Genomic DNA, 17386 nt, shown 5'->3' on the forward strand with positions numbered 1-17386 from the left:
GGAGCTAACTGCTTGTGACTTGGGAAATAGCACGATCTTAAAGTACGTGGATGACCTTCTCCTATGCAGTTCATCACTCAAGGCTTCCCAAACTCACACCGCTCAGCTCCTCAATTTCTTGGGGTCCCTGGATTATCTGGTCTCTCCAGCCAAAGCCCAGCTTACTACCTCTTCAGTTATCTCTTTAGGTATACTTCTTACTCCAACTTCTAAAAGCCTGACAATGGACAGAATTGAAGCTCCTTGTGACCTACAGCCACCCAAAACAGTGAACTACATCCTCTCCTTCCTGGGTATGGCAGGCTTTTTCTGGCATTGGGTTCCCCACTTTGCACTTCTTGCCAACCTCTTACACAAGGCTGCTAAGGAGACCCCTCACAGGCCCCTCACCTCCCCTATCCTAGTAGCCAATTCCTTTCACAAGCTCAGGGATGCTCTTATATCTCCTCACACTCTCTCTCTTCCTAACCCTAACCATCCTTTCTACCTCTTTATGGATGAAAGACAGGGTATCACAAATGGTCTCCTCACTCAACCAACTGGACACTCCTATAAGCCAATTGGATACCTCTCCAAGCATCTTGACTCTATGGTTCATGGATGACTTACTGAGAAAGGTTATAAAATTTTATATTCCTTTTTACTGAGAAGTCAACTTAAATATATTTCTAAAAGACAACAAAGAGAGCTTAGCTTATTTAAAGGTTAAAAATATGGGATATAAAAATATTTTACCACTTTCCCTTAAAATGGAATTAAAACTTGTCTTACCTTTTTCATGTTTCATATATAATGACAAATTATTTTCACTAATTCATATTACTTCAAAAATTATATATATATAAATTTCTATAAAATAATATTCATGCAAAAAAAATGAGATTATTTCAAAATCAAAACATCTTGCCCAAGGTTGACCAAGAGGCCACCTTACCTAAGTTAAAATTCTTTCATCTTATTCCAAGGTAAGATAATTATTCAAGTTTATTTAAAATTAAGTTCAGAAGATAGACTTTTGTTATCAAGATTACTGTATTCTTAAACAAAAAATACTATATGTAAATAAGTAAATGTTTCAAATTATATCAAACTATATTCCTTAATTTATAACTATTATAAAATTAAATGTTTTACTTTTATTAGTTTTATATTGTATTATCCTTACAAGTTTTAAAACTATTATCTGTTAAAACCTTACACAAGTACAAATTTTAATGTAACAACTGAAGTTAATTTATAATAATAAGGTCATTACCTATAAGACAAACAAGTTGTAAAACTGTATTTCAGTATCTATACTGGCCCCATTTTATAATTTTATTGCTTAGCCCATTAATAGACACAAAAAATTATAAAACTCATAAAAACAACAAAAATCTTCTTTTACTGTGGTGCCCTCTTTGGCTCGACAGCATGGACTTTTACAATCCTCACATGCATCACAGGTCACTTTTGCTAATTTTCCTGGTCAAATAAAAATATTTATTGTCACTTCTTGCTGTTTAAATACTTGTAAAGTGCTGGGCCATTCTCTAATTTAAGCTAAGTATGCTCCAGCTTATATGAAATTTTTCTACTTTTTTTAAAAATAAAAAGGAGGAAAAAAATCTCATATAACCCCACTAAATCTCACAATTATTTTACAAAGTTTCAAAATTGTGATATTAAAATCTCACTCCTGCTGAGTAACACATGGAGCACTAGAATAAATCAGATTCAGTAATAACATAGGGTAGAGGCTATGCCTGTATGTTTCTAGAAAACCCAACCTGTCATTGGGGAGACAACTGAAGGACCTGGCCTTTCAGGCTGAGCAGATAATTTAACAACAAGGAGGTAATAAGTCTCAACCACAATGTTTGTGGCTATGCTGGTTCTGTTGAGTTTCCAGGTGAGTGGAAGCTATGGAGAAACTTATTGGACCTATTTCCCAGATCTACCTTTGTGGACTGGAGAATCCATCCCAGTATCTATTAATGATATTCACATAATGGGAGGTTTCACAGATGAATGCATGGGCCTGGATTGAATTGCATTGGCTACAGTGGGAATCCACCTATGTTAGTCCCATGATAAACATGGTGGCTGTTTTAAGGAAAAAAGAGCATACTGGCCCCTGGGACTTAAGGTCAAATAGATGGACAGTTATTAAAATGGGAGTTGCCCATAAAAGCCAGCCATTCCCATGGAAAATTCACCAATAACTTACTGCCCTAATTATTCTGCAATAGAATTTGGCACCTGTCCTAAATCCACAGAGTTTGTTAATGTCTTGCCATCACAACATAATGCTTCTAGAAATGTGGATATATTTTGGATTGGTCTCCAAGAAATGATAACAACCACACCAGGATGCTATGACCCCTGCAGGTTCCCTTGGTAATATTTTAACTTTCAAAAGGGTGGTATTCCCAAAGATCTCTGACATTTATTTGCTGCCTCAGATTTTCTCAATTTTACTGATGGCTCCATGTCTGACTTTATAGAAAACAATTGCAAAGAGGGCTCCTGTTACAGCCTAGGAGCCTGAGTTCAATCTCCTTAGGCTTTAATTACTGGAAATGTAAGAATGAGGAGAAAAGGTGATAAATATCATGGAACTTTTAAAGAAATGTAATCTAATGAAGCTCATTGCTTCAATAATTTGGCTCAAAATACTTCCAAAGCCCTTACAATTTGGAGACTATTGAAGGAAAGATTGAGACTAAATTCATGCTTTGAAAATTTATGTAGGAAATGAACTTTCCACACTCAAATTTGAAGAAAGGCTTAGATGCCATGCTGGCTATAAGCATATCTCTCCTAACTGCAGACAAATAATATGGTTTCCAATGGGGTTGGGAAAAATTATCTAATGGTATTTGGCATAGCAATAATAATAGCTTGGTCCTTATGAACCTTAGCTCACAGCCCTAGGATGAAACACCACCACCCAGAGATAATAATAACCTGTGAAGCTTCAAACAATGTGTTTTCCCCACTCCTATACTGTTTTTCTTATTTTCTTGCTCCTCACTGAATACCTTTGGTGTGTTTCATTATAAATGAAGCATTCCCAGGCTTTTTTCCTTGTTAGCATCAGACCCATCAGTTCTCTTCTACTTGTCAAGCCACTGCTTCCAATATTGTCCTGCATCTTTTGTGTTTAGTTCTTAATATTACTATCCCGGCCTTTTTTTTTTTTCCTTAGGAAACCACCTCATTTATTTATGACCGTCCAACGCTGAAACTAAGCGCCAAATGAGGGCTGGGAAAGATGTGTGTCACCCCCAGGCTGGACGACCCAAAAATGTCCCCCGGGGATGCAGGGAAGGCTCACTGGCTCCCTCGTTCCCAGCTGATCCCTAGACGCTCTGGTTATGTAACTCCTCTGGAAGGTACAGGAAGAGAGACTGTGCCTTCTTCTGGTGGCCATCTGGTGTGGGTTTTCAATCTGGAGTCGGTCGGCGTGAATATTCCTGGATCTGCTCAGGGCCACACAACCACGTCAGGATGCAGAACCAAGTCATTCCTGTCCACACACAGAAGGGCATGTGCGCCTGTAAGCACGCGCTCTCTGCCGTCCACACCCCTTTGCCCCTGGAATGCGTCTTCTCCTCCCTTGGAGATAAAGGGAACGTGGCCTCCTGGTGTGCAGCAGAATCCCAGTGTTTTGACATCGATCTGCCTCGTGAGTGGCGGCGGCAGGTTGATGCACACTAAGTCCACACTTAGTGGTTACCTCCTTCATCCCCATTCAGGTCCTGAGCAGGAGTGATGTGTTTCAAGCACTGAAAGAACAGAGGTGCCAACCTAGATTACTGCACCCAGGAACATAGTACTAGCCTTCAGAACTGGAAGAGAATTAGAGACCTTCCAAGATGAGAAGGTCCTAACAGAATTCATGGGCACTAAACCAGCTGGACAGATACTTAAAGGAATCTTACACACAGAAGAGGCAGAAAGATGAACACAGCTGTGAGAGCTCAGGAAGTGTCTCTAGGAGAATAGATACACAATTGAGAAATGAGAGTGTCACATGTTATCAATTTAGAAAACCCTGAAACATCTGAGCATTCCATGTTTCCTTCTTCACCAAAAAGACAAGCAAAAAAAGAAAGCAAGAAAGAAAGCAAGCCAACAAAAAATAAGAAACATACCATACCTTTCAGAATAACCTCAAGTACACATGGTCTTTATTCTTCAATTTAAAAATAGAGGGATAGATTGAATTTTTTAAAAAACCTACTTCCCTCAAGGAACTCCTCTCCCCTGCAATAGTGAGCAAGAGTGAAAATGGAAAGATGGAAAATAAATTTCCAAGCAAGTGGAGTGTGGAGGCAGGGAGAAGTCACGATGCTTATATATGACAAATACACTGAAGCCAAAGGCAGGCACAAGAGACAAACAAGGTTAATCTATGTTCATCAAGGGAAACACAGCAAGAAGGTATCACAATGTCATATATATATATATATATATATATATATATATATATATATATATATATATATATATTCACCAATGTTGGAGCACCCAATTTTATCAGACACTACTAGCCAAAAAGGAAGCCACAGGCTCCAGAAAAAAAACTGGGGGACTTCAGAACCCTTCTATCCAGGAGGCAGATTTTCCCAGATGAACAATCAACAAGGGAATGTCAGAGTTAAGTGGCACTATGGGACAAGTGGACTTAACAGACATTGACAGAATAGGCCATGCAACAGCTGTGGGGTACACATGCCACTCACCAGCACAAGGAATATTCCCCAAGGTATATTATGTATTAGGCCATAAAGCAAGTTTTTAAAAATACCCAAAAATCTTCTATGCTTTCCAATCACGATGAAATGAAACCATAAACTAAGAGCAGAAAACCTAGAGAAACCTCACAAACACTTGAAGATTATGCCTCACACCATCAAACAAGTGAAAAATCCCTAGAATCAGAAGAATATGGAAAAACAACATATCAGAACTTGTGGGACCCAGAAACAGCACTATGAAAAGGAAAGACTCCAGGAAACTGTACCTAAAGACAGAAGAGAGAGACCTCAAGTAAATTTCCTGGTGATGGCTCAGGAAAACAAAAACCAGTCTAAAATCAGGAGAAGGAAAGAAATAATCAAGATTAGGGTAAAAAAATGCAATAGAAAATAGAGAAGCACCACCAAAGCTCAAGGGAACAAAGAGTAGTTCTTTGAAAGCATAAAGCAAAGGTGGCAAAACTCTAACTAAATTAACAAAAATAAAAGAGATTAGACCCAAACCAATACCAGTTTCATGTTACCCAAAATATTCCAAAGTCTAGAAGTGGAAGGAACTTGTCTCAACTCAGCCTCCAAGTTCACTGTGTTCCTGATTTAAAACCTGACCAGGACAGAATTACGACGACTATGAGGAGAACAATGTGAGGGGGACATCCCTGCCCAGGAATGGGACCAGGTGTTGTGGGGGATGAAGACATTGGTAGTGCAGTGCAGATCTACTAAGTGGTTTTAGAGGCTGCAGGGAAACCTGCTCCTGGGGCTTTTCTGCTGCTCCTGTAACAGGCACAGTCTAATTAGATTTCTGTTGGACTGGGGAGTATTGGGGTGTCAGCCTGGTGAAGGACGAGAGCCTCCACTGGGCTTTCTGAAGAGATGACTCTTGTCTGCAGTTTGTGAGCTATAATTACGACAGCATTAGACAAAGATATGTCAAAACAGTTCCATCATTTTCAGGGTCATCATGGTTAAGAAAGTTAAAATTCTTTATGTTTATTGCCAAGAAGAGGAGAGGGAGTGTAGGTTGAGACTGAGCAAATGGCTGACCTTGGGATTGCTCCCATGGGTTGTTGTCTTAGGGGACATGGCCCTGCCTCACTGAGGTGGGTGCCCTGGCCAAAGTGCCCTCACAAGTCTTCAAGGGGAAGAGCATGCCAGACTCACCATCCTATGGTGGAGGTGATAGGATGCCCAGTGACCTCATAGAGTGGAGGCAGCTGAGGCCAGCTGAGGCCAGCTGAGGGCAGTGGAGGACTGTTGGCATCTAGGCAGTGTCAGTCCTTAAAGTGGTTAGCATCACCCTATCTGGGTAATGGGGCTGAAGGTGTTAAAGCCCAAGTGTGCTCTTAACACTTTCTCAGGCTCCTTGTTTCTCCACTGGGGCTGATGACCATGGCTCCAAAGGCAAAGATCAGATCTGGGACCCAGTCTGGACTCCCAGGTCTCATAGATGGATTATGGGTGGATGTCAAAGTAGAGGTTGATTATGGGAGTGTGGTGCTGGTTCCCCCAGGAGAGCTTAAGCCTTTCTGTGTGGGCAGATTTTGGGGTATGGCAATAACTGTGGCCACACCAGGGGTTGCTTTCTCTAGTGTGTGACTTGCTTTCTGTCCCTTGGTCCCCATGGTGGTGGTCTGGCTAGGGGTACTGGAGGTGTTCTATTCTAACCATGCCCCATGTTGCTGCCTGTTGCTTGGTGTCTCTTTACTTTGGGAGGAAATACACAAGGCCTCAAAAGCTGAAATGAGTTCAGGGAGCAAGTCTGGGCTCCCAGATCCTCTCAATGTCATTTGGACCAAAGGATAACTAGAGGTATCCTTTCTGGCTGTACTGCTTGTCCCACAAGGTGAGCTTAGGTGTTTCTGGGTGGGCAGACTTTGAGGGACGGCAGTCAGGGTAGGAACACCAGTGTTTCCTTGCCCTTTTGTTCCCTTTTGTGTGTGTTTCCCTGGTGCTATGTTGATGCTCTGTCTAGGGGCACTGGAGGTGTTCTGTTCCAACCTTGCCCCATATTGCTGCCTGTTGCTTGGGATTTCTCCTCTTTGGGAGGGGCTACACCAGGACCCAAAGGCTGACATCAGTTCAGGGAGCAAATCTGGGCTCTATGATCTCCTTGATGTCCCAGGGACTGAAGGGAAACTAGAGATATCCTTTGTAGTGCTTGTCTCCTTAGGTGAGCTTTGTTGTTTCTGGGTGGGCAGGATTTGAGGGATGGCACTTGGAGTAGGAACTCCACTCTTTCCTTGCCCTTTTTTACCCTGTTTTGTGTGTTTTCTGGGTGCCATGGTTGTGCTCTGGCTAGGGGCAGTATAGGTGTCATTTCCCAAATTTGCCCCATGGTGCTCTCTAGTTTTGGTGGTTTCTCTACTTTTTGAGGTTGATAGTTTCATGGTTGATGTCCGACCCAAGGAAAAGTCTGTCCTCACACCTGCCCTTGAGGTCACTGAGTGTGTCTGGGTTCTGGCATGAGCACCCATGGTGGTGCTTCTATGTTTGTCAGACCCAAGGGTTGAGTAGTTTAGGCTGCCAAAGTTTTGGGCCCACAGTCAAGGGTGGCATCGGAGCTGCACCTAGACCTGGAGCTCCTACGTGTCCAAGCTGATGACAGCTGACAAAGCTGGGGGCTCTGGGCTTCATCTCACCAGGAACCCCAGGGACTGGTGAAACGGTGGCTCCAGGGGTCAGAGGCTGCTTCCCCTGTGGAATGTGTCCTCAAACCCTTCGAGCTGGAGAGCTGGAGCTTGCTACAGGTGAGGGCCTGTGAGTACAGTAGGGCTTTGGGCCCTGGTGAGAATGCGGGAAGCTCCTACCCAAGGTGGAGGGAGTCCCCAGATGTGGGGGCTGTGAAGGCATAGTGGTGTTCAAGGGTGTGACCCCAAAGGGGGCCACTGGCTGTGCAGCCAAGCCTGCCAATGTGCTGAGAGAGGGCCTGGGAGGAAGGGCCAAAGCAGCAATTGGCAGGCTGGGGGAGAGTGGTCCTGTAATATTGGAGATGGGAGGATGGCTCTGGGAAGAGACAGCAGAGCTGACCCACACTGGGGTGTGGGCCACCATGGTTGTGCTGCTGGGGGGATGGGGAAAGGTCTGGCTGAAGCCCACTGATGCCAGAGGCCTGGCCCCTCCCGGTGGAGAGGAGACCCCCCCATGGGCTTGTGGGGCCTTGGCACAGCTGTTCCCAATGGCCTGGGTCTCACCCATCAGAAGACCGTTGATGCGCTGCAGAGCTTTCTTCTTCTCCCTGTCTAGATCCTCAGCAGTCACTGCACAGGTCAGTAACAGAGGTGGTGGCAGCTTCAGAGGTTCCCCTCGGCGGCATTGCAGGAGAGGAAACTTGCGTTTCCGTGGCCTATTGGTGTTTCCCGTGGGTGAGGACTTCTTCTTGGAAAATGGGTGTCCCATCCTGCCTTCTGTCACCTTCTCATCCTGGGCCTTCTTTGGGGGAATCCCTGGGGATGAAGAACATCCCAGGGGCGGCTCCCCGTTGGATGGGTCTGGAGCCCTCCTCTTCAGGGCTTGGAGACCTTGCGTGGAGCTGTAGGAGCTGCTGATGGGGTTTCTTTTGGGGCAGGAGCTCATGCAGATGGCCCAGGAGCTCTCAGCTCTGTCTTGGGAGCTCTGGGTGCAGAGGTTTCCCCACAGAGGCCCAGGCCTGGGCACAAAGGCAGCCACACAGCTATGGGCCAAAGCAGCAATTGGCAGGCTGGGGGAGAGTGGTCCTGTAATATTGGAGATGGGAGGATGGCTCTGGGAAGAGACAGCAGAGCTGACCCACACTGGGGTGTGGGCCACCATGTTTGTGCTGCTGGGGGGATGGGGAAAGGTCTGGCTGAAGCCCACTGATGCCAGAGGCCTGGCCTCTCCCAGTGGAGAGGAATCCCCCCCAAGGGCTTGAGGGGCCATGGTACAGCTGCCCCCAATGGCCTGGGTCTCACCCATCAGAAGACGGTTGATGCGCTGCAGAGCTTTCTTCTTCTCCCTGTCTAGGTCCTCAACAGTCACTGAACAGGCCAGTTCCAGAGGTGGTGGCAGCTTCAGAGGTTCCCCTTGGCAGCATCGCAGGAGAGGAAACTTGCATTTCTGTGGCCTACCAGTGTCTCTTGTGGGTGAGGATTTCTTTCTGGGCAATGGCTGTCCCATCCTGCCTTCTGCCACCTTCTCATCCTGGGCCTTCTTTGGGGGAATCCGTGGGGATGAAGAGCATCCCAGGGGCGGCTCCCCTTTGGATGGGTCTGGAGCCCTCCTCTTCAGGGCTCAGAGACCTCGCATAGAGCTGTAGGAGCTGCTGATGGGGTTTCTTTTGGGGCAGGAGCTCATGCAGGTGGCCTGGGAGCTCTCTGCTCTGTCTTGGGAGCTCTGGGTGCAGAGGAAGATGTGAGCTAGCCTTTGTATCTACTCTCCCTCTGGTGAGGGTGGGCAGGGCTGGGTTTGACAGCCAGAAGCTCTTGCAATGGCAGAAATCCCTCAGCCCTGCCCTGCCCTTGAGCTGTCAGAGTTCTGTCCGCTGTCCTGCCTGGGCCTGGCCAGTCAGAAAGGGAACTGCTGGGGGGCAAGTTTCTTGGCTGAGCAGCATTTCAGGTGGTGGCAGCTTTGGGTTCATGGCCTGTGTGTCTTCCTGCACTTCCTCTGGAAACAGTGGAGGGAACAGCTGCTGAGAACACATCTAAGGAGCCACCCAGAGTCTGACTGAGGGGTTCAGCAGGGCAGGTTGGGAGGTAATGATACCCTGTGTCCACAATCCTTTCTCTCTGCATGGAAGTCAGAAAAACCCAGCTGTGTGCTAACAAAATCTTGTTTTATTCATATTTGGCTTGCTTTTTTGAATTTTGGTTATCAACACTCCCTAAATTTATTTTTTTTAGTTGTCAACAGGCCTTTATTCATTTCTGTGCTGTGCTGAGAATTGAACCCAGTGCCTTCCACGTGCTAGGCAAGCACTCTGCAGCTGAGCCTCAACTCCAGCTCTACAGTTTTTGACTGTGTCTTCATTGCTTAGCTGTTCTGGGGACAATACTAGGCCTCCTACTGTTCCTACAGTGTAAGATATGTTACCTTTCACCAGTCCAATCCAACACAGACACCTGCAGACCCAGAGATCCCCTCAGCATTCACTCACTTCATTCTGAAGTCCCAGGCAGCCTGTTTTGCATTGCCAATCTGCAAGATGAGCTAGGCATTGCCAATCTTGGCAGAAATGATCTGAAAAAAAAGAAAGACATAGAAAATAAAATACTAATATGCTAGTAGATTACAAAGATATTTTTGACACAAAATTTGAGTGGTAATGTTAAATGCTGTTTCATTAAGATTTTTTTTTTTAAAAGTGGTGTTTAAACTATAAGCCATGGATGCAAAGTAAGGGTTTATGGTAAAGCCCTACTTTTATTATGGGTTCTGACAACAACCCTTTAAGATAAGTAGTATTATTTTCATTTTATAGAAGATAGAAGAAGAAACTGAGACTCAGAGAATTCATCCAGCTAATATTTGGCAGAAGGAGAGTTCAAAGTCCAGGCTGCATGATGCAAATGGCAGTAACTGAAGAGGCTGTGTACACTCCTAGGTAAGACTTTATTATACTTTTGCTTTTTAAATTAGTCCTTGTCTGCATGCTACTATATTGATCAATGTTTCTGCCCTTCCTTAATGTTACTTCATTTCTTCCCTTCTATTGATATATTTTATTCCCTATTGTGGTTTCACATAACTGAATTATGCAAATGAAACATTAAGTCTAAAGTTACCCAGCACCTCTTTTTTTCCCAGTAACTGAACAACCTTAAAATGTTTTAATTCTCTAGACTTTTCCTGTTTGAATGTTGTAGTATTGTAGATCTATCTTTTTGAGTTTTTTTAACACACACATATCAATAAGAATAGGACTTTTCCTTGTTTTAACATACCGTAGCAGTTACTCATTACTTATGAAAACAATACTTTCCGGATATGCCCTATGTATTCATGTAAGCATATTTGTATTTCAGACACCCTTGATGATAGCGTAGCTGGGAATCAAATTCTACTTTGATTACTTTGGCACAGTTTGAGGATACAATATAACTGTATTCTGGTTTCTACTAGTGGTGTTGAATAATAAATAATACATTTATTATTTGTTTTTATATAAACATTCTATTCTTATGATTGTTGTAAATTTTCTTGTTCCTAGTATTCTTTTTTAAATGTCTTTTTAAAAATATTTTTTAGATGTTGATGGACCTTTATTTTATTCATTTTATTTATATGCAGTGCTGACGATCAAACTCAGTGCCTCACATATGCTAGGCAAGCGTTCTAACACTGAGCCACAACTCCAACCCCCTAGTATTCTTAAATCTATAATATGCCTAAGTGAAGACTTATTTTTATTGATCTTGCTCAAATTATGATTTTCAAACATCCCAAATCTGTTTTTGATTATTATTCCCAAAGACATTTTTAAAAGAAAATTCTATTTGATATATAGCAAGTCTTATTTTGTCTTATATTTTGCTGAACATTTACTTTCTTCCCTTACATATCTTTATGGCTCTCAACTAAATCATGGATATTTTCATGTATTTTCTAGTTAAACATATTCTTTGGGTGTAAACTGCTCTTTGGTACTTCTTTCAATTTTCCTTCATTTTTGTGAAGTTTATCATTGTTAACTATTAAAATCTAAATTGGCCTTTTAATTCAACATTTCTTAATTTCTTTTCTTATGACTTTTATTTCATTAATAATCTTCCCCTTTATGTATATTTACTATGGAAGGTTTGCAACCATTTCATTCTTTAAAAGTTTTGAATGTCTGATCCTGATGTCATTTGCCTGCGGATTCTCACTCATGGTGAGTTATTTCCTTACATTGAAAAAAAATTATAAGTAACTGCTCTGATATATTGCAGATGTTCATGGATAGTAGAGCTGACAGTGTAAGAATAACTCTGTATTTTGTGGCTTATCCAATGTTCATATTACTGTATAATACATCATTTGTCCATGTTCTTAAGGATAAGTGGCATAAGAGAAACCTTTTTTATATTGTCCCTTTTAAAAACGGTAAATCATTTTTAAAAACAGAAAACCTGTTCAGGCTATTCAATAATTGAACATTTTGATAGGGTATAATTCATATTTGATTTGTGATGACTCCAAATTGGCAAAAAACACCTAACTTGCTACTTTTATATTTATACTTGAAGGGGCTATAGAGGCACACTAAAATTAACCTTGATTTTGCCATAGGCACAAATACTTGATTAAGAAACTTAATCACAAGACCAATCACAATTCCTAAATCTAAATGGAGGGTTCCTGGCCAAGGGTGAGAAACATATAGACCAAATTAGTTGTCAAGGATCAGAAAATACTCCTAAGTTGAAGTTACTTAATTAAGTGATTTTGCCAAGGTAGATTCAGATGTAAAACTAAAACTGAAATACTATTATCATCACCATGTCAATCACAGTTCCCAGAGATGGATATCTGTGGGCTCTCTCTCATCCTGTGAGGAGATCCACGGTATAGGTTACAGGAGAGTGTGGCTGCACAGTCACTAATCAAGAACTTCAGAGACCAAGCAGGAGGAAGGTCTAATTTTATTGCATAATTACCATGTATATAAACTCAGGCAGTAGCTTAGCAGACCATAAGTAGCCACCAATACAATTTCTGGCCAACTGTCCTTGCAGCAACCAATCAAGGAGCGGCCTTGGAGTAAGTGCAGGTACTGCAACATGTGGCCTCATGCCTAGGGCTGTGCCTATGGGGTGAATGATATGCCACTCACATGCCTAGCACAGGGGACTTCTTTGCCCCTCAGACACCCTTAAGATATGCTAGGTATTCAGTACTCCATGCACTTGTCCCCACAGATTTCCAAGTTCATGATTGTTTTTAACAAAAAAGCTGGTGTTTATCTGTTTTTCACCACAATAAAAGCTAGCTTGATACTTTAAAAATAAGGATAAGATGTTTACTCAATCATCTTAGAAACATTCAGGGTTCTAGAACATTGCACACTTAGAATCTATTCAAAAGCCTGTGGACAGCAGCCATACACCCATACAGCACAGTTTCCAGTCTTAGTTGCATTTAAAAGAGGAGGAGTCTCTTCAGAGGCACCCATATCCTAGGTGAAGGGACCCTTCCTCTCAACATCAGGACCACTCCTGCTATCCCTGCTAGACAGCAGGCTCCAAAAACAGGAGAGGCCAAGGAGACAACTGGGATGGAGCCGCAGCCCAGGGACTTAAAATCTCCAGGATCATTGTTTGATACCTGCAAACAATGGACCCTGTGTTCTTGGACATCTGTGAATCTCTAAGGCTGAAGAGCACTCCACACAACACTCTATTAAATAAAATAGGAAAAAGATGCTGCTACCACACTCAACTCTACACCCTGACTCAGTGTGAACCACAAATTCAAAGGAATGAGTCTATGATTTGCCCAATCAGCCTCTAAAGCCCACTGTGTGTAGCAAGCTCTTTCTTTCTCTTCCCTTCACTTTTGCTTTTAACTCACCCCAAACAATTTTTTTTAGTACAGCTTGCTTCATTTGAAAGGGACAATTAATGTACTTGCCTATGTGTTCAGTAATTTTCTAAGTAGCCCACAAGCTGGGGAATTTCATGGTCAAGCAAGGCAGGAAGCTGACCATCACCCACTCCATTCTGATAGACCACAATAAATTGTGGAGCATGTGGTGCATTTCTAAGTCAGGAACTCAGCACACCTGAAAGGAATCCCAGAACATGTAAGTAAACCTCAACTTGGGACAAACTGACCTCTGCTACTTGGCAATGTCAGGGTTCCCCCTATAAGACTGTAGCTTTTAGGACAGTTTCATTCATGGCCTCCAACTTCAGGCTAGTCCAGAGGTCTCCTTCATCCATTTATTTATTTATTTTACTCCGGAGGTTCTCAACAACAGTACCATTGCAATTTGAGACAGACAACACTTGGTAGTATGGCTGTGTGTGGTTGTGTCATGCACAGTGGAGTGTTTTGCAGCATTGCTGGTCTCTACCCACTAGAATACATGCCAACACAACACCATCCTGGTGTGGCAACAAAAATTTTTTCAGTCACAAGTGAATGGTCTCTGGGGGCACTGTCTCCACTTGTGGAGAACTACTGATGTACAGTTCGCACAACAACCCAAGGCTGATCTTGCAAACAGCTCTTAAATCCATTCATAAGCTCCTCTCCTGGTTCCTGGAGGATACATTGGGGGTATTGCCTGTTTGAAGAAAAAATAAATCAGATGAAATCTTAATATTTCTTCATATGGATACTGAATTAATCTCTGACAAAATATATACATGTGTATGTGTACATATATACACACATACACATACCAGTAACTAAAGAATACAATTAAAGATCAGTCTTTTCACATATCTACAGTGATCAAGTGTAAGTCTCTTCTGATATCTTAGGCATCTTATAAGGGTTTCTGAATACACATAAATAAGAACTGTTATCATTACTAAAATATTACTCATTTTATGGATGGTGGTGTGGCTTAGTAATAGAGCACATGCCTAGAACTTGTGAGGCACAGAGTTCAATCCTCAGCACTACATAACAAAGTAAATTTAAAAATAAAGGTATTGTGTCCATCTGCAACTATGAAAAGTATTTTTAAAAATTCCTCATGCATGACTTCTGTTTTTTCACCTGCTGGGGAATGCGACCAAGTGAAAATTCTAATCCTACAGATTCCTGCTTTGGGGGACAATGTTTTAGGAAGAGGGGATCCAGAATAATAATCTAAAGAAGGAACTTTCTTTGAAAGAGTGATAGATATTGTGCCAACTCCAACATGTCTAGTAGAATCAGTACATGGCTGAGCTTGGTGGCACACACCTGTAACCCCATGGCTCAGGAGGATGAGGCAAGAGGATCATGAGTTCAAAGCTAGCCTTGCCAAAAGTGAGGTGCTAAGAAACTCAGTGACTCCTAGCTCTAAAGAAAATACAAAATAAGGCCAGGGATATGGTTCAGAGGCTGAGTGACTCTGAGTTCAAGTCCCATAACTCCCCACCCAAATAACATAAAATGTCTCAAGTTTCTATCCTCTCACTGTTTACTCTAGAGTGATCTCACCTGACCACCTGACATTATTTGCTATACTTACTTGTCCGCCTCTTCATTTCTCTGCCTCTTTATAAGGATTTAACATCCATTAGATATAATCAGCATTTGGTTATACTTTTTCACTTCTTCACTTCCAGTATTTGCAAAAAAAAAAAAATATAATGTTATTGTGTTAAAATAGAGAATGACTGGAGAAAATGATATCATCCATGGAAATGAAATGTATTTTCCCTAAAGAACATTCTGGAATTATTCTCTAGTGGCCCACAGACATCAATCATTGGGGGGATCTGTCAGAGCCACATATCACATAATATACAGAAACTGTAAACTCATTTTAAGGTGTGGTATGGTTTCTACAATAAGGATGGAAATAAATGGATCCAGGAGAAAAATAAAATGTGGAAATAGAGGCTCTTCTTTATTTGTGGGTACATTACATAGAAAGGCCTAAAGAAGCCAAGATTCTATACTTCCAGGTGTCTGGCAGAAGAAGGATTGGTGAGCCCTGGCTGGTTGAAAGATAGAAGCAGCTTGTGGAAAAGAAGTTGAACAACATCTAAGAGCCAAGATTGGCCTGCAGTTGACAGCCAGCAAGGCATTAGGATCTCTGTGCTACTGCCCCAAGGCAATGGCTTCTGTCACACCCACAAGAACATGGAAGAGGACCACAGGCTCATGTAACATCTTAATTTCTATCATAATTTTAGAGTTTCACCCAAAGAACTACAAAAAGCAGGTATTTTTACCTGCTAATTTTGTGCTCTGTTAGGCAAAAACAAAAACAAAACAAAACATTGAACCCAACCATTCATGTAAAATATTTCAAGAGCATAAATTGGTAAAGTTCATGGACAACAACTACTTGTCTGAATTCCCCCTAAAAATAGGAGTCTGGACCATCTCCTATGTTTGGTGCACAGATGGCTATCAAGTAAATATCTGCCAAAGCTTACTCACTTGGTTTATTCCTCATCTGTGCTTGCCCCAAATCCTTCACTTGTCTTCCATTTATTTACTATATTGTGGAAACAATTAATACATATGAACATTGTCTTTCAAAAAAAATGGTGGATTTAGAACACAAGAAGAACAAAACTTAATCATTAGATGAAAATGTAGACACTTAAGGCCAATTTTCTACCCTCAAAATTAGCCAGGTCAGGGTTCAACCAATGGACTCCACTGCTAAGTACTGAATAAAGAAAAGCTTGATGATCTGAGAAAAAAAAGGTAGACTCTTAAATCTAACTAGGCATAAATAAAAGAGAAGGTAATGAAATCCAACATACCCCTGTCTCTGTTTTCCAGAGGGTTCCTTCTGTCATGCTATTAATCTCCTAGGCAACCTTTGTGGCCATGGTTGGTAAGGACCAGGGTCTGTTCATGGAATGTGCCACCATGTACTGCCTTGGAGTCAAGCATTGAACACATAAGTTTTATCATTTGTTTTTTTTATTTAATAGTACCTGTTTTTCATACCATCAGGCAATATACACACCACTATGGAAGCAAGCAGACATGAGACACTATTTTTAAAATACAGTAATGAAAAGAGAAATGCAAATCATCTCGAGTCAGAACACTGACAAACTAGAGTCTATTAGGTGACTACTGCAGTCTAAGAAAATGGAGGGTACAGAATCACATTCTATCCCCAAACTATGAGGGGTGGAAGGAAAAGGCTACAGGATTGGCAGTTTGGCAATATGCATCCAATGCTTAGGCATGCAAAATCCTTTGTCCAGTGGCTCAATTTCCAAGAATTTAGGGTGAAGTTAAAAAGGATGGGTTGAAAGTGTTTCTGGAAGTATACCAGGATCAGAATAATCTCCATTTGCAGGATGATCATTGTATGTAGGGCAATTGCTAAATAGTTTACTTGACTTAGTTCATTCTTTCAGTGACCCATTGATAAGTGCTATTATCCCCATTTTACCACTGAGCAAACTAGCTTGGGAATTCAAGGAAACTGCCTGACTTACAAGGTGTCCAACATTGCATATGAACTCCAGAAGGACGCTAAACAGTTAGGAAAATGGGTCCCACTAGGTCTGTTCCTTACTTTAATGGGAAAAGTAATTTTTTTTTAAATTTTAAACCATATCATATCTATAGGAAATTTTGGGACATTATTCTTTTATCAGATTAAAATCTTCATTCTATATTAGTGCAATTTTTCTTCATTTCACTTGAAAGGGTATAAAATTGTAAGTACATTTTCACAGTGATCAAGATAAATATTCTTCCTATTACTCATCACATCAGCTAATCATTCTTTTGTTTCAAAATTTACCTTTTTCAGATTTTAAATTCATGGCACACTGCAGCTTGTGATGTTCTTTTTTAACATTTCTTTAAAATCCCAGTGAAATCTATTATAATGGACTCTCTACTTGCCTCTAATGTCCTTATTTTCTTGTATCACCACAATGTCTAATTTAATATTTTCTAAAAGTACCTTTCATTTTTTTTAATTTGCTGTACTTTGGATTAAATCCAGGAGGCTATACTACTGAGATTCATCCTCAGCCCTTTGTATTTTGAGAAAGCAT

General features: G+C 41.6%; 1 protein-coding gene across 1 annotated transcript; it reads left to right on the forward strand.

Annotated features, from left to right (window-relative positions):
* Positions 1–3492: 3492 nt before the first annotated feature.
* LOC144368520 (uncharacterized) lies at positions 3493–17091 on the forward strand. Its single transcript, XM_078027577.1, has 5 exons — positions 3493–3670; positions 7538–8110; positions 8730–8848; positions 10183–10305; positions 15311–17091. The coding sequence occupies exons 1-4, from the start codon at positions 3493–3495 to the stop codon at positions 10282–10284; spliced, it is 972 nt and encodes a 323-aa protein (XP_077883703.1). The 3' UTR covers positions 10285–10305; positions 15311–17091.
* The last annotated feature ends 295 nt before the right edge of the window (positions 17092–17386 follow it).

The sequence above is a fragment of the Ictidomys tridecemlineatus genome, chromosome 2 (genome assembly GCF_052094955.1).
Source record: "Ictidomys tridecemlineatus isolate mIctTri1 chromosome 2, mIctTri1.hap1, whole genome shotgun sequence".
Taxonomy (NCBI): Eukaryota; Metazoa; Chordata; class Mammalia; order Rodentia; family Sciuridae; genus Ictidomys; species Ictidomys tridecemlineatus.

Bases quoted from the DNA above. Each gene is read 5' to 3' on its own strand.
- LOC144368520 (XM_078027577.1), top strand. From the start codon at position 3,493: ATGCAGAACCAAGTCATTCCTGTCCACACACAGAAGGGCATGTGCGCC. The intron at 3,671-7,537 runs GTGAGTGGCGGC...GGCCCTGGTGAG, and splicing joins TTTTGACATCGATCTGCCTC to AATGCGGGAAGCTCCTACCC. The intron at 8,111-8,729 runs GTGAGGACTTCT...CTCCCTGTCTAG, and splicing joins CCTATTGGTGTTTCCCGTGG to GTCCTCAACAGTCACTGAAC.